This window comes from Adiantum capillus-veneris, chromosome 1, assembly GCF_014529385.1.
Source record: "Adiantum capillus-veneris isolate H3 chromosome 1, ASM1452938v2, whole genome shotgun sequence".
Lineage (NCBI taxonomy): Eukaryota > Viridiplantae > Streptophyta > Polypodiopsida > Polypodiales > Pteridaceae > Adiantum > Adiantum capillus-veneris.
Window position 1 is genome coordinate 17,705,196 of NC_140931.1, and position 23,369 is coordinate 17,728,564.

The 23,369-nt window shown below is 47.5% G+C and overlaps 1 protein-coding gene across 2 annotated transcripts in view; it reads right to left on the reverse strand.

The window, feature by feature from the left end:
• LOC147464378 (uncharacterized) overlaps positions 1-23,369 on the reverse strand; it is a 54,011-nt gene that overhangs the window by 11,002 nt on the left and 19,640 nt on the right. For both annotated transcript variants that reach the window (XM_086514490.1, XM_086514497.1), the window contains exons 2-5: positions 15,512-15,631; positions 15,035-15,207; positions 14,852-14,916; positions 14,365-14,478 (exon numbers count right to left, since the gene is read on the reverse strand). In XM_086514490.1, the coding sequence (XP_086370616.1) occupies positions 14,365-14,478; positions 14,852-14,916; positions 15,035-15,207; positions 15,512-15,612 (453 nt within the window). In that variant the 5' untranslated portion in view covers positions 15,613-15,631. The remainder of the gene's footprint in view (positions 1-14,364; positions 14,479-14,851; positions 14,917-15,034; positions 15,208-15,511; positions 15,632-23,369) is intronic.

Consider the following 23,369-nt stretch of genomic DNA (forward strand, 5'->3'; position numbering starts at 1 on the left):
TTGTACTTTGGAGTCAATGCGTGTCAATAGGTCGCCAGTGCAGTCCACACGACAGGCAAGTGGTGATGGAGCGCCGTGAGGAGCACTCAAGACCGGCAAAGCCGCCATGAAGAATGGGCGAGACTGGCAAATGATAAAAGCAAGACCCGAAGTGAAGCTTGGACACACTCTCTCTCTCTCTCTCTCTCTCTCTCTCTCTCTCTCTCTCTCTCTCTCTCTCTCTCTCTCTCTCTCTCTCTCTCTCTCTCTCTCTCTCTCTCTCTCTCTCTCTCTCTCGCAGGCAGTAGGCAGATGCACGCAGGCCACAGTTAGGGTTTCGCACAGTTAGGGTTTCGGGCAGGCGGCAGTAGGTTTGCGCAGGCAGCAGGCGACAGCTAGGGTTCGCGCAGGCAAGCAGGCAGATTCGCGCGCAGGCAGCAGTTAAGTTTCGCGCGCAGGCAGCAGGCAGAACCGCGCACAACAGGGGGCAGAGTAGGTTTCGCGCGCAGCAGGGGCCATAGTTAGGGTTCGCTCTCTCTCTCTCTCTCTCTCTCTCTCTCTCTCTCTCTCTCTCTCTCTCTCTCTCTCTCTCTCTCTCTCATTCTCAGATGTCATGTCATATTCTACCTATGTGATCTTTTTTCTCCACAGGTGTGCCCTGTTCATGTGTTTGGCATTGCAAGTGTTCTAGATCGAAGTCGAGGTACCCACCGGATCACGAGCCAAGTCTTGTCCTCATTGCATCTTCTGCTGCCACCTTTGACATGATATCAGAGCTCTACAATGTTACGACCCTAGCTGAGTGCTCGGATATGGCTAATCTAGTGCGGTCTTGGACATGATTGAGAGAGAAGAAGCTTGCTGTTTTTTTCTGGTTTTCTCCGAGTTTGGGGTAGCTTCGGGTATGTGGAGGCCTTGGATCTTCGTCTACGACTTCCCCGCCTTTACCCTTGATTACTACCTCTCTTCACCGAGGGGAACCCGATGGAGACTGCATGATGTGTAGCAGTGCTGGATTTCTTTAGTTATCCCAGATGGAGTTATGTTACCGTGCTTTCCCCCAAGGAAAGCAAGCATGTGGTTGTTGGATCTAGAGGAGGGGGAGCTACTCATTTCCGGCTTCTTCTTCTGAGAGAAGTGTTTGGACAACAATAGGATCTTCTTCATCCCTTTTGGAGGAGCTTTCTATGACTGTGTTTTCTTCGAGAAGATGGATTGGCAGATTTGCTTTGCCTTTTGCAATGCACGTCTTTCTTGTAATTGTCGACGGAGCTTCCTATCCTTTGGGTAGCAGGTTGATAATTCAGTTGCACTCTTGTTCCAGATTGTGGATTATGGATGATAGAGGGGGATTTCTTCCCGACTTGAAGCAGAGCATTTTCCATGTTTTTTCATTTTCCATCTATGGATGGAAGTTACAGTTCTGGCTTCAATAGACTCTTGTTTATCGAGTATACAACATCAGTTCAGGTACATGTTCCAGTGCATGTGTTGGAGTTGGCTTTGACAGGTGAAGGGGGATACTTCTACCTCCAAAACCACTTCTTGTTTGATCATCTAACTTCCTTGGATGAGGTTTAGAGGTGGAGCATGTGGTGCCAGACCCTTAGCCAACAATGACAACAATATGAGGAGGTTATGTTGGAGTATGGACCCTTTCTTTCTCCATGTTTTCTCCTTTCCCGAGTAGTAGTGTGGCCCTATAGATTCGGTCACTTCCTTGCTCTTGTGAGCTTGTCAGTATCAGTTGTGGGACAGTCTACGATCCTTGTCAGCTAGCCTACACCAGTTTTGGGACAGGTTTACAACCCTTTATGGGCAGTTTTTCTTGATGATCGACAGCAGATTTGTCGAGATCCTTTGGATGACAAGTTTGCACATAGTGTCGGCAGTTAGTGGGGACATCCAGTTCCTACTTCCGCAGTCAGCAACATTTGGATGCCTCTTCCAATACATCTCTTTGAAGAGCTCCAACCTTGGGGGCAACCCTTCTTCAGGTGTGCAGAGTTGGCCACAGCTGGCTAGTATAGCAGGTCTTTCCCTTGCAGTTTTTTGCTCAGTTCTTTGGCATGTTACTAATCAGCCCAAGCGTTCTTCACGGGCAAGTTCCCCAAGCCGGTTCCTTTACTCTCTGTTTGAGTATTAGAGTTATGTTGAGTATCGGATGTTGATTGCACAATTCAGTTGTTGGTATGTTTTTTTCAGCACAAGTACAAAGGACAATTTTCTGATGAAGATTTTAAGGAAGCAAGTTACAACAATGGCAGTATATGTGCTATCGTAAGTCTGTATGCAATTTGGCATATTGTATTGGATTGTACCAACTGGTTTAATCTTGGTAGATGCAGAGATATGGCGGACATTTGGTTTGATCTTAGGGAGTTTGCTTGAGTAGCTAGGTCTTTTTGGACCCCGACGGCTTCTTTGGCAAAAACGATCCTCAGGCGACGACCTTTCAGGTCTTCCTATTCTTCGCAGTCCGAGTTTACCGGTGGTGTGATTCTCTTTGAGTCTCGAGCTTCATGAGATTTAGGCTTTGCTATTCATTTTCACAAGAAGTAGTTTTACTCTATATTGTCTCAGATTTCTTACTAGTGGTACTTATTCTCTTTTCCCTGGATTGAGCGGGAGGGGGACTTCCTATCTTTGGGGAGTTCTCAGCTTTAGCTCTTGAGCTTTCAGTGTCAGTGTTTGCTCTATTCCGACGTGGGTTGAGTCACTTGCTACCTCAGAGCGTACTTTTGAGGATACTTCTCTTTCAGAGGGAGCTTCCAGGTTATTATCTTCGGTTGACTTCCCGTGCTCCATTCAGCGGAGTACCACGCATGGTGTCTTTCAGTCCTAGGCTTCCCTTGCCCATTTCTTGCGGTTTTGGATGGTGTGCTCGAGCCCACAGTGCAATTATTATCTTGGCGGATGTTTTCCCTTAGCCATCTCGGTGGTTGCCTTGTCTTTCGGATTTGTGGTGTGAAGGTTGCTCTTCCCAGTGCATCCGAGCAGTAATTCCTATGCCTCGTCTTCCAGATTGATCGTTGGAGACTGTACCATACACGACACACCTACTTCCCTTATCCTTAGACCGGCATGTTCTCTTTTGTACAAGTGGATAGTGGTCCTTCGTGAACTAGGAACCAGTTACAGTTAGCCATGGCATTCTTCAAAGAGGGGAGACAATCTTCTTGCTTCTCCCAGGTTTGGTTCCACGTTCCACAGGTATATCGATATCATTATCATTTTTTGTCCTTTTGGATTCACCTATCCTTGGTGATCCAGTTACACAGCCAGAGACTGTTGGAGAGTTATGACAATTATCCATGGTTCGAGTGTTCTCCCTTCAGAGGGGGATATGGAGCCAGTTTGGGAGTCAGTTTTCACGAACTACTTCCTATACAGTTCTTGTGGTTCCATGTGCAGTAGATAGGATTGATAGTTGCTTTCTTCAGCACCCTGTTCATCTCTTGCAGAGCTTGAAAGCAGGATCTTCTTTTGATCTTGCCGTGTTAGCTGTAGTTTCAGTATTGATGCGTGTTTCCCTTTCTGCTGGATGTTTGTTTCCGATTCACTTTGCAAGTGGGGTGATATTCTCACAGGTGGTGTTCCAGACAGATTAGTTAAAGTTTCACTCTCAGCTCCAATGCAGTTTCTTCAGATATAGTTTGCAGATCATCATTCTATACGGTGGTTGGTGGAGTTCTTTGATTCCTTATCATCGGACATATAGTTCCATAATAGCCTCAGATTGTTCCCTTCCCTTGGACTTCCGTCACAGCTTGGAGTTTTTTTTGGCATGTGGTATATGACCGGAGGTGCAGATGTCCGACTCTTTCCTGGAGGGTGGAGTACTTGAGAGTTGGGAAATAATCCGGATACCATTCTTTTTTATGCCTTTTACCCTCAGTTCAGATGTATACTCTTGGAGCTGTCAGCAGCAGTACCTTTTGTAGATGCTGGTTGTCACGTGCACATCTAACCCTATGTGCATGTGGACAAGCTACTTCAGGTCCAAGGTTTAGGTCAGCTTAGGAAGTGTTCTGGCACCTTTGTGAGCCTGTGCGTAGGCCGTGCATGTCCAGGTACTTAGAGTAGTTACATACCCTCTGGTTGCACACAACATGATCATCACCGTGATAGTCAGTAGAGCCATCATGAGCATTTCACATTGCATAGAACCCATTTTCCCTATTTTAGATATTTTTCACTTATTATTAATAAGTGACTTTGTTGGAAAACTGGGTAGGGCAAATTGGCTAAGTTAATATATAAGGAAACTAGCGCTAGCACTTTCTAGCAGAAGAGGCAGCAGATACCCAGCATCTGACAGTGCACCTTCTCAGCAAGACCGGCAAGACTCCCTAGCGTTTTCAGCCACCAAGACAGCCAGCGTTTTCTACAACAGATCAGCCTTGGCGTTTCTACAGCAGAGGAGCTAGCGTTTTCTACAGATCCTAGAACAGCATGGCGTTTTTGCACTTGTAGATTCACATCAGCGTTTGCAGATTCCCGGCGACAGGATCAGCCATTGCATCAGCGTTTTCTGATTTCATCCCTTAGACTCCGCAACAGCAGCCCCAAACCTTGCAGATCTCACCTTCCCGCAGCAGATCCTCACCGCGCGATCAGATCAGCCAGCATTTTTCAGTTTCAGCCCGCTGTTCGCAGATTTCAGCATCTGCGTTTTCAGCGCATCGTCACCATCGCCGTCCTCGCCGACACAATGTCAGAATTCAGCAGATTTACAGATTTCAGCCCCTACCGTTTTCAGATTTCAGCCCGTCTCGTCGCCGTCATCATTGTCGTCGACATCGTCGGCAAGTCCATTGCATCTAGACCATTGTACCAGATTTGTGCAATCAACAGCATAGACCTCTGTCACCATAGAGAGTGGGGCCCTTGGAGGAGGGTTTGACAACATTCGGGTGTCGTATGCTCTTCTCCCTCTATCTCTCGGTCTCAGTACCTTCATTCACAGTGTCATTCACTTTGTTTGTGATCATTTGCACTCTCTCACTAAAGGAACGGAAGGCTCTCCCTTCCGTAAGTAAAAGGAACCCTTGAGTACAGTTCGGAGCACTCATCTTGAGCAAAGTTCAATATTCACTTCCGTTGCAGTAGCGTTTTTGCAATGGAAACGCTGGGCTGAATGGCTACTGTAGGGAAAATGCCAGGCAAGCAATGGGATGGCGATGCTGAATGCTGTGGGGGAAACGCCAGGGATGGGATGAAGGTATGGCGAGGGTCTACTGCTGGGGGGTACTGCTAAGAAGTTGCCTGTTGAGAGGGAAGCTCCTGCTGCCTCTTCTGCCAGAAAGTGCTAACTTGGGTTTGCTTATATATTAACTTAGCAAAATTGCCCTACCTACTTTTGTTAACTGATGCTAATGGATTCTGATGGGAATTCCGATGATCATGCTATGTGCAACCGGAGGATATGCATCTATGCTAAGTGACTAGGCATGCACGGTCTACGAATAGACTCACAAAAGTGCCAGATCACTGCTAATCTAAACTCACTAAACTGACAGGAACCCTGCTATGGTGTAGCTTGTCCACGGACACATAGGGTAGGATGTGTCACGTGACACCTTACATTGGTATCAGAGCTTTGGCAGTGTTTCTGTATCACTCAAGGAAAGAACCACATAATTTTTTTTGCTTGTTGCGGTCGCATGTAACCCAAGTCCACTTGGGCGTGTTGATTCTTAATCGTATTTTTGAATAGTGACAGGTAACCCAAGAAAGAAGGGCTTGTCCGGCCTCCCCTTGTTCCTCTTTTCACTCATTGAGAGCGGACCGTGCACTTAGCGGCCGGCCAATCGGGTGAGGTGGGAAGAAGAAACCTTGGTGTGAGCGCAAGGCCACCAAGGGGTGCGCCCGCACGGAAGAGTAGAGCTCGGTAAGAGAAGATTCTTCTCTAACACACATTGCAAGCTAAAGAAAGACCTCAAGAACCTCAAGAACCCAAGCTCCTCGTGGACTCAAGTACCCAAGATCTCAGTGTATGGTCATCATCTGAAGCGGAATGGATACTTTGCGTGAAGGTGATGAGCAAGGAGGTGGCGAAGAAGAATTTTCCAAGAGGATTTTCCTACCCTCCCTCCTCCCCATCTACGCCAAGGATTGCACCAAATCCTATGGAGGCTTTGATTAAGACGATGATAGACATGATGTTACAACAAGAAGCGCAACACGCCACCTTGGAGCGCGAGCGCGAAGAAAGAAAGGCAGCCTTGGATCGCGAGCGTGAGCAAGCACGCTTGGCGGCCTAAGAAAGAAAGGATCGCGAGCGTGAAGAAAGACAATTAGCCTTGGAGCGTGAGTGCGAGCAAGCGCGCCTGGCAGCCGAAGACAGAAGGGTAGCCTTGGAGCATGAGCGTGAGAAAGCGCGCTTGGCGGCCGAAGACAAACGAGCGGCCTTGGAGTTAGAGCATGAGACGCAGAGAGACCAACGCATACAAGAGTTGGTCCTACAGATACTTACCTCGAAACCCGAGCCGGTCAAAGATGTTGGTAGTTCATCAAGTAGCTCAAACAGAGATTTGAACTTCAACAACCCCGTCACTGAGAAGTTGACGTTCAGTAAGTATAATGGTAAGATGGATGCTACTATTATTCATTCTTGGTTGCATCAAATTAATGCTTACTTTGCGACAACTAAGAAGACAGGAAATAGCAAGGTTTTGACGGCAGCCATGTACCTTGCCGGTGATGCCATTAATTAGTACCACGCATGGCAAGAGGCACAGTTGACCGCGCACCTAAAGGAAGCCGAAGAAGGTGCGCCCCTTTCCTTTGATTGGGCCGACTTCCAAGACAAGCTCAAGGCGTGGTTTATGCCACCACACTACCTAGCACGGTTGAAAGATGATTGGCGCAGTCTCAAGCAAAATGGTATGCCAGTTATGTCTTTCTCTAATCGTGTTTTGCAGCTCAGCACCCAATTACGCAAATCGGATGATGAGCGCAAAGAGGCATTCCTTTATGGGTTGGACGAGTATATCAAGTATGATGTAGAGATACTCAATCCAATAGATCTCAACAAGGCGGTAGCGATTGCTCTCACACAGGAGATCAAGCACAATAAGGGAAAGCCTAAGGAGAACAAGTCTTTTCAAAGTACCTCTCAGACTCCTCAAAACCCTCAGAAAGGTAACTCTTCTAGCCAATCTTCCTTTGATCCTTCAGAACACTCACAAAATGAATCTAAGGGTAAAGCTAAAAGCACCTGCTAAACCTAAGCTAACCCCAGATGAAAAAGCCGCAAAAGGAATTATAGGAGGATACATAACGGTAGAAGAACAAGTCATTTATGCTAAGGAAGGTCGTTGTTATCAATGTCACGTCAAGGGTCACATTAAAGCGGCTTGTCCTAAGATAGCCCCACTTAAATAACCTAAGGTACCACAAGCACTTTAATGAACCAATCTGAATCTTCACATGTTTCTGACACACACATTGATGAGTCTCTCTTTAAGTGTTATGTTCATGTGAAGGGTCAGCGTTTTGTCACATTGTTTGATTTAAGCAGTATGCATGATGTGATTAGTGCCTCTCTTGTAGAGAGAGCCCGCCTAGAGGTTGGTCAGACATCTCCTCTCGAGGTGTCGGGCTTCGCTCCCAGTATGGACTCTCTTATTACGCAAGCAGACCATCATGAGACCATCATGATCCTGTGCTCTTCCTGTCTTCATCTTGTCAACGGCTTTCCTTACTCTCTTAGCAGTAAAGAAAGTACATGTTTCTGGGCATGCCTCTGGAGGGTCAGGCAAAGGCGGCTGCCCCGATGCTGTATAGAGAGATGTAGCATATTCCCCCCATGTCTCTGTGGAAGTGATGGCTGGCGGTGGAGAGTGCTCATTGAAAAGCCTCCATGCCTCACTAGAGTCCTGACTCATAAACAGCTGATACAGATCACGCTCTAATTGAGATAGGTAAGCCCTCTTCTTTCGTCGCACTAGGCGGCGAAAGATAATCCGTGATTGTCTTTGTGTAGTAGTACGCATGAGCACCTCTCTTTGTAATCTGATCCTCGTCTCTCTACACTCCTCATCATACCAACTGTTCTGAGGCATGCTCCCAAATCGTCTGCGGAGCGTCTCTGTCAGAATCTGGGTGAGCTCATCTAGTGGTCGTCCTGGCTCCTGAGTGCATAGCTGCCTATATATCTCATCAGTGTACACGTGATCCGTCTCCCTCGTGAAAGTATATCAAGTATGTGTGGAGGCCTCTCCTAATGGAGCTGTGTTGAACTAGAACGATAGAGTGAAAGACAAGATAGCATGATCGACTACTACCCTAACTGGCCTAGTTCCCACCATGAAATCCTGAAAGGAAGGAATGAGTCTTGGAGGAGCCAACCATAACATAATCCACTCTACTAGCGCCATGACGATGTGGAAAGCATGTAAAACCACCTGCTGATTCAAAATCTCTGTAGGCCATTCAAAATGGCCAATCCATGTGCAGTCCCCATATCGATCAAGTATCTGCCATCCTAATCTTGTGATAATCTAGATAGACTCATTTCTGTAATATCAAGCTCCCACATCAATTCCTCTAAGGTATCATAGAGTAGTGTCTAGTGATGGGCGGTCCTAGCATTGAAATCCTGCCATCTGTGGAAAAATCCCATATATCATCATCCAAAATAGAGAAGGGGGACTGTCCTCAAGGTGATCACACTCTAATTGAGATAGGTAAGCCCTCTTCTTTCGTCGCACTAGGCAGCGGAAGATAATCCGTGACTGTCTATGTGTAGTAGTACCCATGAGCACCTCTCTTTGTAATCTGATCCTCGTCTCTCTACACTCCTCATCATACCAACTATTCTGAGGCATGCTCCTAGATCGTCTGCGTGTAGGCTGACTGTGGGGATATGCCTTTGATGCTGCATCATGGAGCGCCTCTGTCAGAATCTGGGTGAGCTCATCTAGTGGTCGTCCTGGCTCCTGAGTGAGTAGCTGCATGTATATCTCATCAGTGTACACGTGATCCGTCTCCCTCGTGAAAGTATACCGAGTATGTGTGGAGGCCTCTCCTAATGGAGCTGTGTTGAACTGGAACGATAGAGTGAAAGACAAGATATCATGATGGACTGCTACCCCAATAGGCCTAGTTCCCACCAAGAAATCTTGAAAGGAAGGAACGAGTCCTAGCGGAGCCAGCCATAACATAATCCACTGTACTAGCGCCATGACAATGTGGAAAGCATGTAAAACCACCTGCTGATTCAAAATGGCCAATCCATGTGCAGTCCCCATATCGATCAAGTATCTGCCATCCTCATCCTGTGATAATCTAGGTAGACCCATTTCTGTAATATCAAGCTCTCACATCAACTCCTCTGAGGTATCATAGAGTATTGTCTGGTGATGGGCGGTCCTAGCATTGAAATCCCCCAAGATAATAATGTTGCCATCTCTGGAAAACTCCCATATATCATCATCCAAAATAGAGAAGGGGGACTGTCCTCTACGTGATGCATATACTGGCGTACTAGGAGGGAAATAGCAAATAGCCATGTAGAGATATCTGCCTGGCTCTGCCTTTAGTCTCACCCACATGTACCTAGCATGCTCATCCCTCCGAGCTATATGTATCAGAGACTAGCTCCTCCCTGAATAAGATTGCCACTCCTCCTGAATGTTGTCCTCTGTGCTCTAATCGAGTCTCCTGTTTGCAAGTTGTGCCCCTCTTCTTCACTTCTGTGCCCTCTCCCTCTCCTGCTGCGGCCTTTCAATCATGAGAAAGCAGAATGGCAAGGATGACCCGGTGGAGGATGCCATCCAAAAATGCAAAGAAGAATTTAGCGAGTCCGTCAGCAAGATCAACCACCACCTCCTAGGTACTATTAACGAACTCGACGCACGCGTGGCAGCACAGGAAAGCACGATACATACACTCGAGGATCGCGTGAAGGCCCAAGATGAGGAAATCGCACTACTCAAGAAAGAGCTTGCAGAGGTGCCATCGCAGAAGGTCCTCGAAGAAGGAGAGTTTCAACCCTCTGTCATTGAAGAGCTTAACACGATTAAGGAACAAGTACGGGCCATCAAAGAAGGTGGGGAGCAACAAAGAGAAATGACGACCTCGTGGGTAGATGTCATCACAAAGACCCAACAAAAAGTAGAAAAGGCCGAAATCGAGATTGTCAAGAAAGGAAAAGGCAAGGAAATAACCCCCACCCCCACACCAACCATCATCAACTTGACACTAGAAGAGGAGCAAAGGAGACGTGTGCGGCCCGGGCCTTACACGTAAGGATATGTGGCCTCAGAGACCAAGATAATGTGGATAAAGAGGTGAAAGAACTCATGACTCTGGTGGGAGTCAACGAGCAGACGCATACGAGGGCTTGGAGAGTGGGCACTAAGAAAAGTGAGAGCAACGGAGAAACCTCGAGAAGGAAAGGGCACTCATTCTCCGCTTCCCCTCCATGGAAGCGAAGAAGGACTTCTTGAAGAAGAGACCGATTCTAAAGAAGACTGGCATCTTTCTTCAGAGATGACCTCACCCTCTCGCAGATTGCTCATATGCAAGAAGTAATGCCGGAAATTAGAGCAGCAAGGGAAAAGGGGAAGATTGCTTTTTACAGGGATGGAAAGGTGGTGATATTGGAGTGATGCCCCGCATGACGGTGCGAGACCTATGGGACCACACTAAAGATGGCAACCTGGAATTGTAAGGGGCCTTTGAGGATAGCTTCACAGAGACGGACATCATTTTCTACTCTGAGACGCATCAAGCACCTGGGCAATCCATGCCACAGGTGCGCGGATATAGATGGGAGATAGCCTATAGACAGGAGACCAGATCGGAGCATCGAGGACGGGGCTCAAGAGGAGTGGTAGTTCTATTCAGGGAGGAGTTGCAGCCACAGATATATATAGCACGCAAGGATGAACATGCTAGGTACATGTGGGTGAGGCTCAGGGCAGAGACGGGCAGATACCTCTACATTGCTATTTGTTACTTTCCTCCTAGTACGTCAGTATATGCATCACCTAGAGGACAATCCCCCTTTGCTATTTGGGACAATGACATATGGGAGTTTTCCAAGGATGGTGACATTATCATATTAGGGGATTTCAATGCTAGGACTGCCCACCACCAGACAATATTTTATGATACTTCCGAGGAGATGCTTAGGGAGCTGGACGTCACAAAGATGGGTCTATCCAAACTAGCACAAGATGAGGAATGGCAGATACTTGATAGCATAGATATGGGAACCGCACATAGATTGGCCATTGTGAATGGCCTACAAAGATTTTCGACAACTGGAGGTTTTACTTGCTTTCCACACCGACATGGTGCCAGCACAGTGGATTATGTTATCTTGGTGGATGTCACGGTGGGCACTAGGCCAGCTGGAGTAGCAGTCGATCATGCTATCTTGTCTTTCACCGTGACCGTTCAGTTCAGCACAGCTCCACTAGGAGAGGTCCCCACCCACACTCGGTATACCTTCATGAGATGACAGATTCTGTGTATATGGATGAGATATACAGGCAGCTATGCACACAGGAGCCAGGACGGCCACTAGCTGAACTCACTCAGATACTGACGGAGACGCTCCATGATGCAGCATCAGAGGCATACCCCCACAACCAGCCCACACGGAGACGATCTAGGAGCATGCCCCAGGACAATTGGTATGATGAGGAGTGTAGAGATACGAGGATCAAATTACAGAGGGAAGTGCTCATGGGTATTACCACACATAGACAGTCACAAATTATCTTTCGCCACCTAGTGCGACAACACTCAGAGCTATTATCGAGGAGGGTAGACACCATGGCAAGAGGATCTATTGTAGCTTTGTGGATTTCTGCAAAGCTTTTGACACAGTGCCGAGAGCCAGACTTATACACAGACTACACGACATGGGTGTGCCTACAGAGCTGATATGGGGTATTCTGGCTCTATATAGGACAGTGATGGGGTGGGTACGCACCGCTGAGGGAATGTCTGACATGGTCCACTCCACTATCGGAGTAAAGCAGGGATGCCCCCTATCCTCGGCTCTTTTTGGGATGTATGTGGATGAGTTTTCGGACTATGTAGAGCATCACGGAGACAGGGGGGCTCAGCTGGCAGGGACATGGATTCTGCCAGAGGGGATGCAACGTCATTTGGATGCTCTGCATACATTTGCTTGTGACAGTGGATTGTCTGTCAATCTGGGGAAAACCAAGGTTATGGTGTTCAACACCACACCACTGTGGGTCATGAGGTCGGCACCCACATTTACGTATGGCCAGGAGACTGTGGAGTACACAGATGCATATACTTATCTTGGGGTAGTCTTCGGTGGACAGGTGTTTTCACTAAGGAGAGCATCAAAGACTAGACTGACGAGAGCATATGCAGCTTTGGGATGACTGGAGAGGATGTGTTCGCAGGTTCAGTTTCAGGAACCGTGAACAAAGCTATGGCTTTTTGACACTCTAGTGACTCCAGCTATGCTCTATGGAGTTCAAGAATGGGGACCCTCACTAGACCACCACGGGAGATCTAGCAACACAGATGGCTGGAGATGTATGGAGAGGCCTCTCGTCTCTATGATCGCTCGGATGATTCGGGCTAAGGCCTCAGTACCACATGAGATTATCCGAGCCGAGCTAGGCGCCCCCCCCCTTCATGGTGGAGGCATTGACTAGATCAGTATCCTTTATGCACGGTCTATGGGATCTCCCCAGGGACATATACGCTCGGCTTGCCTTGGAGTCATCTCAACAACTAGCTCTACAAGGCGATACAGCATGTTGGTATGGACAGATGACAGCATGGTTTCAGACGCATGGTCTCAACATGGATAGATTACCTCCGCTTCAATACTCCCTGGATGCACCCTCCCTATCTCTCACACAGACAGAGATCACCAGACTCATACGCTAGGATCTGATTCAGCTAGATATCAGGAGCACATGGATACAGCCGACACAGGAGTTGGGAACGAAGATGGCCTTCTACAGAGAGCATCTTCTCCAACTCACGAAGGACAGCTTTGTGACTAGGCCTGCATACATGGATACACACTTATCTCATGGGATAAGATGCGCTATTGGACAGATACTCACATCCTCACATCAACTCCAGATCAAGACTGGCCGATTTCGAGGAATACCAGCAGGGGCCAGGATATGTCATCTATGTAACTTAGAACCAGAGACAGAGCTGTACTACACATGTCACTGCCTGGCATACTATGAGATACGCGGCCGCTTCCACTGTCTGTTTAGAGAAGGTTTCTGACCTTTTTCTAGAGTCATGAGATACAAGGATCAGAGATGTCTCGGATTGTTCCTGCTAGAGCTGCGCAGACTTAGGGAGAGCTTGATGAGGACATCAGGGGAAAGACAGTCTCAGAGACAAATCACAGATTTCTTTACACCAGCCAGAGGAGAGCCAACGGAGCAGTCATTACAGCAGATCTCAGAGCCTACTCGTACTAGAGGTACGCTGCTTGACCGAGCCACTGAGCTTGGCAGATCTAGACGCCCACGACCTCGGGGGGTCTTCCACTACCGATGAAGGCTGCAACAGAAGATACAAATTACTCTAGCTCGACATGCAAGACGCCCAACCAGAGTACTGACCATGGAGGAGATCGATGAGATCCGACAGCGGCCGATGAGAGATTTCATATGAACCCACCAGCCCCCCCCCCTCATTTCTTTTCTCCTTAGTGTTTTAGTGTTAGTTCTTTGTAACTTTGTAATTTCCGTACTCAGACACGATATCAGATTCACCAATTGTAACTTTTTGGTCTCATAGGTCATTTTGGCCTTTTCAAGGCGTTAATATAACATTTCATTTCATTCCATCTCTCTCTCTCTCTCTCTCTCTCACCCCCCCCCCCCCCCCCCCCCCCCCCGTCTCTACGCTTCCGCATCGTCGACTTTGACATATTTGTGACCTCTCGATGGAGCTGATTCATACACTCAGGGGTCAGTTTGAGAGACTTCAAGGCAGCTCCAACCGCATGCGGGAGCGCCGAGAGGCTTTCTTGAGACTTTGGCACCCAGGGCCTTTCTTCACCATGGTCCATGGTATGCCTAGATGGCACTAGCGGCCACCATTGTGGCTATTTCCTCCTTCCATCTCGTGATTTAGCCCTCATTGTACATATTTTGTTTCTTCACTGGGAGAGTCTCCCCATGTTTCTGATGTAGCCCTATTTAGTACAGGAGTTTGTAGCCCTATGGGCAGTTTTAGTAACTAATGGAAGGATCTTTTCCTCGGGAAAAAAAGAATGGAACTAAAATATACACACCATCATGCACTGCACATGTTTAAATGCACCAGTTGATTCCCAATCCAAAATGAAAATAAAAAGAACTGATGAGAGATCAAAGCCCCTTGTTACAAAAGTTGTTTGGATACCTGGGAAGCACCCGTGATAGCACAAACAATCATAGATCTCGTGTGTGAAATATTGAAGTTTATCTTTGGTGGGTTCCACATCTTTCCACCATTTGATTCGGTAGGCCACACAATCTGTTCAGTTACCACCCAACTTAAATCCATAGCATGTTAAAGAACCAAACAAAAACAGAACTACCAAGCTGATCCAGCTAGCTCATTGGACGACAGCTTTTCTAAAAATACAATCCTTAAAAGGATTTCTAAATGAATACACACACACACACACACAAAATACAAATTAATGGTGGGCAAACAAATGCAAGCCAACACACAGCATGCCAATCATGGCAGACATACAAACATGACATGTGAATGCTCTCATACACTAAAATGCACACACATTAAGATGTATGGATTATTGATAGTGACATATCAGGAGCAAGATAGTAATTCGCCTTTTCCCTAAGAAAAACAAACCATATATCCATAATTTGGTAAAACTTGCCCTTGGCTTTCCATGTTTGCCTCTTTCAAACCTCAACGCACTAGGATCCATGACCCCTCCTGTATCTACAAAATACCAAGTGTCTCACCAGGTTTCAACAAACACCTTTCAGCAAGTGAGTCATAGTTCAATAAGGTGCAGCAATCCTCTGAAAAGTAAACTGCACATGTACAGTATCCATACATCTAGCTAATAAAGTGCGTGCTAAGATTCGCGTCAAAAGGTACTCCTGCACCTTGTCGGGTTTTGCTTGATAAAGTATATTTCTTTCTTCACTCGGTAGGATGCTCTTGTACGAGCACAGCAAATCTGTATCATGTACCTCATCTGGGAATAGGCACCACACGTGTACCTCCCTGCAATTTAAATTGTTTTGCATCAACCCACTAGCTTACAACATCCTAGAGCATCGCACAATACCTAGTATGTTTATTTGCGGGCCAATATATATTTTCTACCAATCTTTGTGTGTGTGCTCACGTGCGCATATGAGCAGACGTACAAGCATGCCCGTGCACATGTGGACGTGCATCAGGGGATCCATTTTCCTCAGTTTTGGCACATAATTTCTTATGTCATAAGTGACCATGAAAACAGAAAAAGAACAACTGCAAACCCACAAACGAAAAAAACTTGCAATGGAAAAACGAGCGAACAAACCGTGACGTGGGAGGCTCAAGGCAGGATGCAGAACAGCAACTCAAATGTCTCGAAAGTCTTAATCTGGGTTTTGGATGGATCGCAGAGTTGGAAGCCAACATACCAATAGAATCTCGAATCCTGAAGAAAAAATTCACAAAGTCAGACATATAAAAAACTATATATTAGAATCATTTGAAAGCCAAACTTGACTGAGATACATGAGAGAGAGAGAGAGAGAGAGAGAGAGAGAGAGAGAGAGAGAGAGAGAGAGAGAGAGAGAAATGAAATGATATATTAACGTCTTCAAAAGGCCAAAATGACCTATGAGACCATCAGATACAAAGTGGTGAATCTAATACAATGTCTGAAGTACAAGTACAAAAAGTACTGAAAGTAAAAATGAAAACTGAAAATGAAGTGTGAAATGTGAAATCTGAAAATGTAGAATAGGCCCTCAATGACAATCTGGGTGTCGTGCTAGAATGCCTCTGATCCTCTGCTGGAGTCTCCGTCGATGTAGTGTGCTCCTGTGTCTCGATCGTGGTCGTCTCGATCTCCCGAGCTCAATTGCCCTGTCAATGAGGGTGCCTCTCGTATGAATGCGGGTACAACCCTGTGCTGGTGGTTGGTCTCTTGGCTCCCTCGATCCAAAGAAGTCTGTGATCTGTCTCTGCGATTGTCGTACTCCATGTCTCCTCAACAGACTATCTCTATGTCGGTGTAGCTCAAGTAGATATAGGCCAAGGCATCTCTGATCCTGATACCTCATGACTCTATCTAGGGGTCCAAAACCCTCCCTGAATAAGCAATGGAAGCGCCCTCGTATCTCATAATACACAGTGCAGTGGCATATGTAGTGTAGCTCTGTCTCTGGCTCTCTACCGCATAGTTGACATATCCTAGACTCCGGCGGTATCCCTCTGAATCTACCCGTCTCAGTCTCCAGCTAGTGTGAGGATGTGCGAATCTGACCAATAGCACATCGTAGACCGTGAGACAAATGAGTGTCCATGTAGCTTGGACGAGTCACAAACCCATCTCCCGAAAGTTGGAGAAGGTGCTCTTTGTAGAAAGCCATCTTGGTGCCCAACTCGTGCATCAGCTCTACCCATGTCCTTCTGGTGTCCAACTGTATAAGATCCTGCCGAATGAGTCTAGTGATCTCCGTCCGTGTGACTGGTAGGGAGGGTGCATCCAGGGAATACTGAAAGGGAGGCAATCTATCCATCCTGAGACCATGCCTCTGAAACCATGAGGTCATCTGCGCATACCAACATGATGCATCTCCCTGCATCGCTAACTGTCTAGAGGACTCAAGAGCCAATCTGGTATATCTGCCTCTATGTGTATCCCATAGACTGTGCATAAAGGACACACTAATCTGGTAAGAGCCTCAATCTCTATAGGAGGGGCGGCTACCTCCGCTCGAATAATCGCATGTGGTACGGAGGCCTTGGCTCTAATCATCCGGGATATCATAAATACCAAGGGTCTCTCCATGTTCCTCCAACTGTCATGATTCATGAATGGTCCCCACACTTGGACCCCATAAAGCATAGCTGAAGCAACCAAAGTATCAAAGAGCCATAACTTTGTTCGTGGTTCTTGAAACTGAACCTGTGAACACATCCTCTCTAGCCCTCCCAATGCCGCATAGGCTCTGGACAGTCTAGTCTCTGCTGCTCATCTCAGAGTAAACCTCGGTCCCGTGAATACCACCCCCAGATATGTATATTCATCTGTGTACTCCATAGTGTCTTGACCATATACGAATGCAAGTGCCGATCTCTTGACCCACTGTGGTGTGGTGTTAAACACCATAACCTTGGTTTTACCAAGGTTCACAGACAGTCCACTATCCTTTGGAAAGTTGTGCAATGCATCCAAATGTCTCTGCATGCCCTCTGGCGACTCTGATATCAACACAATATCATCAGCATATAATAATAAAGGGATCCATGTCCCTGCTAGTTGAGCACCTCTGTCACCCTCTATCAATGTAGTCAGAGACCTCATCTACATATATACCAAAAAGTGTAGGGGACAAAGGACACCCCTATTTCACTCCAATAGTGGAATGAACAATGTCAAAAATCCCCTCAGGAGTGCGTACCTGGCCAGTCACTGAGCCGTATAAAGCCATGATCCCCCATATGATCTCTGTGGGTACTCCCAACTTCAGTAGCCTGTGCATCAATCTGGCCCTCGGCAATGTGTCAAATGGTTTGCGGAAGTCCACAAAGCAGCAATACATCCGTCTCCCATGAGCCCGACCCTCCTCAATAATGGCTCTGAGTGTAAGAATATGGTCCAAAGTGGAGAAACCCCTCCTGAATCCAGCCTGTCCTGTTGCTCGTATGCCCTCATTTTCTGCCCATTTACTCAGTTGCTGTTCAAGAATGGATGCATACAACCGTGCCAATGTGTGCCCTATCATAATAGTACGGTAGTTCCCTGGCACTGTGGGGTCCCCTACCTTGAGGAGAGGTATAATAGTAGATAATCTCTAGGACTCGGGTAGTCCCTCACACATGACACGGTTAAACAACCGTGCAAGAACTTCTGACAATAAATCTCTAGCATGTATCAAGTGCTCTACCACCAAACCATCATGATCATATGCTCTCCTAGTCCTCATCCTATCAATGGCATTTTTCACCATCTCAGTGGTAAAGAAGGTACTAGTGGCTGGACATGGCTCTAGAGGGTCTGGTAATGGTGGTTGCCCGGGTACTGTATATAATGATGCTGCATACTGACCCCAAGTCTCGGGAGAAGTAATCACTGGAGGAGGTGAGTGCTCACGGAAGAGACGCCAGGCCTCACCTGAATCTCGACTCAAAAAGAGCTGATACAAATCACGTTCCATCTGGGCTAAAAAGGCCCGCTTCTTCCGTCGCACTAAACGCCGAAGAGCAATCCGAGACTGTCGATATGTAATGACTCCAAGTATAAGCTCGCTCTGAATCTGAACTCTCATCTCTCTGCATTCCTCATCATACCAACTATTCTGAGGCATGTTCCCAGAACGTCTTCTCTGATCTGGCTGAGTGTGTGGGTATGCCTCTGCTCTACTGCCCCATGCAAGATCTCCGTCAATAAAGTGGTGATCTCCTCCACTGTATATACAGGCTCGGCTGCCCACATCCGTCTGTAAATCTCTTCCACATAAACTGAATCCATCTCTGGTGTAAAAGTATACCGTGTGTGTGCAATCCTTCGTGGAGTCTGAGAGACACTATACTGGAAAGAGACTGAAAAAGTCAGGAGAGCATGGTCCACTGCTACTCCAACAGGCCTAGGGCCCACACTGAAATCCTGAATATTAGAGATGAAGCTCGGTGAAGTCATGACATAGTCTACTGTACTGGCCCCATGTCTGTGTGGAAAGCATGTGAATCCCCCAGACGAAGGAAAAATCTCTAGACCATTAAGTATGGCCAGACCATGCGTAGTCGCCATCTCTATGAGATATCTCCCATACTCTGTGTGCTCTCTATCCTGTGAGTATCTGTCAAGCCCCATCTCCGATATATCCATCTCTCTAAGCATCTCCTTCGAGGTATCATAAAATACTGTTTGGGAGTTGGCCGTCCTGGCATTAAAGTCTCCCAAGAGAATGATATCTCCATCTCTAGAGAACTCCCATATGTCATCATCAAGTATAGAGAAAGGGGATTGCCCTCTAGGTGAGGTATAGACTAATGTGCTAGGGGGAAAGTAACATATAGCAATGTATAAGAATCTGCATGTCTGAGCTCATGTATCTTGCTTGGTCATCTCTCCGGACAATCTGTAATAGCGGCTGCAACTCCTCCTTGAATAAGACTGCTACCCCTCCTGAACCTCGACTCCCATGCTAGGATCTAGCGTCTGGCCGACAAGCTCTCCCATAAATAACCAGTCACACTTGGCATCAACTGTCCAGATTTTTGATGTGTCTCTGAGTAAAAGACAATGTCTCTATCTCTGAAGCTATCCTCAAAGGCACCCACATCCAGCCTATATGATCCATTACAATTCCATGCCGCCATCCGGAGTGTGGTCCCATCTGTCTCGCACCGTCATGCTGTGCGTTTTTCCAAAACCACTACTTTCCCTCTATAAAAGGCAATTTTTCCCTTCTCCCTTGCTGCCTTGATCTCTGGCATCAACTCTTGCATATGTGCTATTTGTGCTAAAGTAAGGTCATCCCCCATAAATATTCCAGTTTTCTTAAGTGCCGATCTCTTCTTCAGGAATTCCTTCCTTGTTTCCAAAGTCGGGAAACGCAAAATAAGTGCTTTCTCTTTGACGTTTCCCTTCTCATCCACTCCTTTCTTTCCTACTCTCCAAGCACCTGTGTGCATAGGTTCCGGGATGCCCATGCGCTGCAAGAGTTCCTTCACTTCGTCTTCTACATTTTCGGTGTCTTTGATACCAGTAATACGCACATGGAGGGCTCTAGTCCTCCTCTTCTGTTCCTCCTCAATGGTCATATTGATGATGGTAGAAGTCTGTGCGGCTTCTGGCATCCGGGCCTTCCCTTTCTTTGCACCTTCAATCCATTTTTTTGCTTCGTCAACTTTCTCCTGTGTTTTAAAAAGGCTCTCCGCCCATGAGGAAGCCTCTTTCGAGTTTTGTTCTTCCCCTTCGCGCAGAGTTTTCACCTGCTCCTTAATATCTTCGAGCTCCTTTAACATCGAGGGCTGATTTCCCCCTTCCGTTTTGGGCATAATTTTGCAAGCTGCAAGTTCCCCTTTAAGCTCTTCAATCACTGCAGCACTTTTCCACATTGGTTTTCCAAGATTCAAAGCTTGCAATTGCCTCATCCAACTTTTTCTGCATAATACATTCCATTACATTCACTTCTGCCCGCATTAGAGCCTGCATCTCCCCTTTCACAGATAGATACATCTCATCATGCCTATCAAGCATCGCTTTATCTAATTCTTTCCTCATATCTGCATACATAGAATTCTTATAACTATCTGCATTTGCGTACATCTCTTTCCTGATGTCATCTCTCATAAAGCTGAGCTCAGATTTAATCATTACTTGAACCCTCTCCATCATTAAATCATCTTGGACTTCGACGGTTTTCCCTGCCCTCAGTGAGCTTGGCGAGAGTATACTATCTCTGCTCCTCCTCTTGAAAGTCGCTTTCATTTTTTGTGGGGTGGTGAAGCCACTTGCATCACCATCCTCGGCTGGTTGGTCCATCTGAGAGAGAAGAACAAAGACTCACCAGCAGAGGTCTCGCCTCCGCCCTGGTTGGCCTCGCCTTCGTCACCAAAGTCCTCGCCCTAGCCCTGGCAGGCTGGTCTCGTCTCGTCACCCTTGGCTCTTCTCGCCCTCGCCCTTGGTAGGCAGCTCGCTCTCGCCCTTGGCAGGCAGCTCGCCCTCGTCCTTTAGAGGTCAAGACCCTCGCCCTCGCCCTTAACAGGCAACTCGTCCTCGCCCTTTGGTAGGCTCCTCGTCCTCGACCCAGGAGCTCGACCTCTTGACACAGGACCAGCAGCTTGCCCAGGCTTAGCAGCTTGCCCTTGACCAGGTGTGGCAGCTCGCCCTTTGTCTTTCGACCAGCAGCTCGCCCCTCGCCCAATCAAGCTCGTCTCTCGTCCAAGATCAGAAGTTTGCCCTCGCCCAAGACTCTCGTCCAGCAGAGAGAGAGCTCGCTTCTCGTCCCTCGTCTAGCAGGTTTGCAGCGCGACAGCTCGCCCTCGCCTCAGCTAGTTCGCCCTTGCCAACCTGCTCGTCCTCGCCTCAGATTCCTGCTCGCCAAGAACCTGCTCGCCCTCGCCCTCGCCTCAGATTCCTCAGCCAGCTCGCCAAAGACCTGCTCGCCCTCGCCAAGAACCAAGAACCTGCCTCGCCAAGAACCAAGAACCAGCCAGCTCGCCAAGAACCTGCTCGCCCTCGCCAAGAACCCTCGCCAGGGGCAGGGGCAGCGGGTGCAGAGCAGGGGGCAGCGGGCGAGAGAGAGGGCGGGAGGTCGGGGCAGGGGCAACAGCAGCGGGGGCAGCGGAGAGATGAAATGAAATGTTATATTAACGTCTTCAAAAGGCCAAAGTGACCTATGAGACCAGAAAGTTACAATGCGGTGTATCTGATACAAAGTCAGATTAACAAAATAAATTAAACTAGGATAACAAAATATAAATACTGCGGGATCCTAAACTAAGCAGTACAATGTGAAGACAATATGGGAGGGGAGTAGAGATCCATCTTCATCTGCACTCTGGACGACGAAAGAGTATGGCTTGAATCCTTTGCCATAGCCTCCTTCGAAATTGTGTAGCTCCTCTCCTCCCTCGGGGTCGTCTAGATCTCCCTAGCTCCAATGCTCGGTCTATGAGAATGCCAGTAGAGACCTCTCCACCGTCGTTGGTTGCTCCTCTGTCTGTTCTTCTGGGTGTACAGTATCTAGTGTAAAGAAATCTGTGATCTGTCTCTGGGGATGTCTCTCTTCAACTCTCCTCAGTAAGGTTTCTCTATGCTTGTGTAACTCAAGTAGATAAAGCCCAAGACATCTTTGATCCTCATAACTCATGACCCTAGATAGAGGCCCAAAACCTTCTCTGAATAGACAGTGAAAACGACCTCGTATCTCATAGTACACTGTGCAATGACATATGTAATGTACTTTTGTCTCTGGCGAGAGAGAGAGAGAGAGAGAGAGAGAGAGAGAGAGAGAGAGAGAGAGAGATTGAATTATCATCCACGGAGGTCAGATATGACCTATGGGACCGGAAGACAACGCATTACAAAAAGGTTCCTTCTAAGCGAGGAGATTGTCAGATACATCTCAGTTAAGGACTGAGGGTCCAGTGGGAGGTGAACAAAAGACAAAACTGTAAAAAACCCTAAGGGGGGGTGGGTGAGAGGGGGACCATTTTGGGAGTGCGGAACTCCTGAATAATGGCTTTACCTTCTCGATAAATTGCTCATTTTCCGGCCGTGCGTGCTACTCATACCTTTTGTAGTTCTACCTTCTTCTGTTTGAGTTGGTTGGGGGTGAGGTCTTCTGTAAACCAGACTTTAGTGCCCTTGAGAAGCCTTGATTGCTCAAGGAATTTAATTCGGTACACTTTGGTCTTGAAAGTGAGGATCGCATGGTTGGTGCGATGCTCATGTGTGATGGAGTCGATTGTTGTTGGATCCCACACTATCATGTGGGTTGTTGTTTGGATGCGGGCAATGATTTGCGGTTGAGGTCTCCCTCTCCTTTCCAGTCACTTGGCAGCCCACCAATGCGAACATTGAGGACGATCTCCTCTCGCCATTTTCGTTCGCGTAGCGTGGACGCCACACGATCGTCAACCTTGTGGGTGATGGCTTCTTGTACTTGGTTTTTGACCGCCTTTGTGAGGGTGGTCGCCACTTCTTCCTTTGTTTTGTCAAACTTGGTTTGCATCTGTTCCGTTGCTTCCTTCTGGTGGTTCTCCACTACGATTAGCCGCGTCTCGATGGCGATGAGCTTTTGCTTCAGCTCGTCATTCTCCTTGCGGAGCCATTCAACTTTATGCTGAAGGCGAATAACATTGTCTGTTTTAGGGGGTGTTGTCACAATCCCTGCAAATGTGGGTTTGCTTCGGGACGAGGCACGAGTGGCCATTCGAGAGAACACACCCTTCAACTATTGAAGGTAGGGTTTTTGAAAAGAGGGTTTCCAAAAATGATGGCACGCTGTCGGGTTCGATTGCACAGGGGCCGTCGCGCTGTCGACGGGTAGCAAAACAACAAGGAGCGCCGTTAATGAGGTGTATTGCACAGTGGCACGGGGTTTAGGGTTCCTCGGCAGGGACGACGATCGTAGAGACCAGGGGATGCAGGTTGGCAGGGACGGCAGCCGTAGAGCAGAGGCAATGGTCGCAGGCTTCACCTTCGGGTTGTG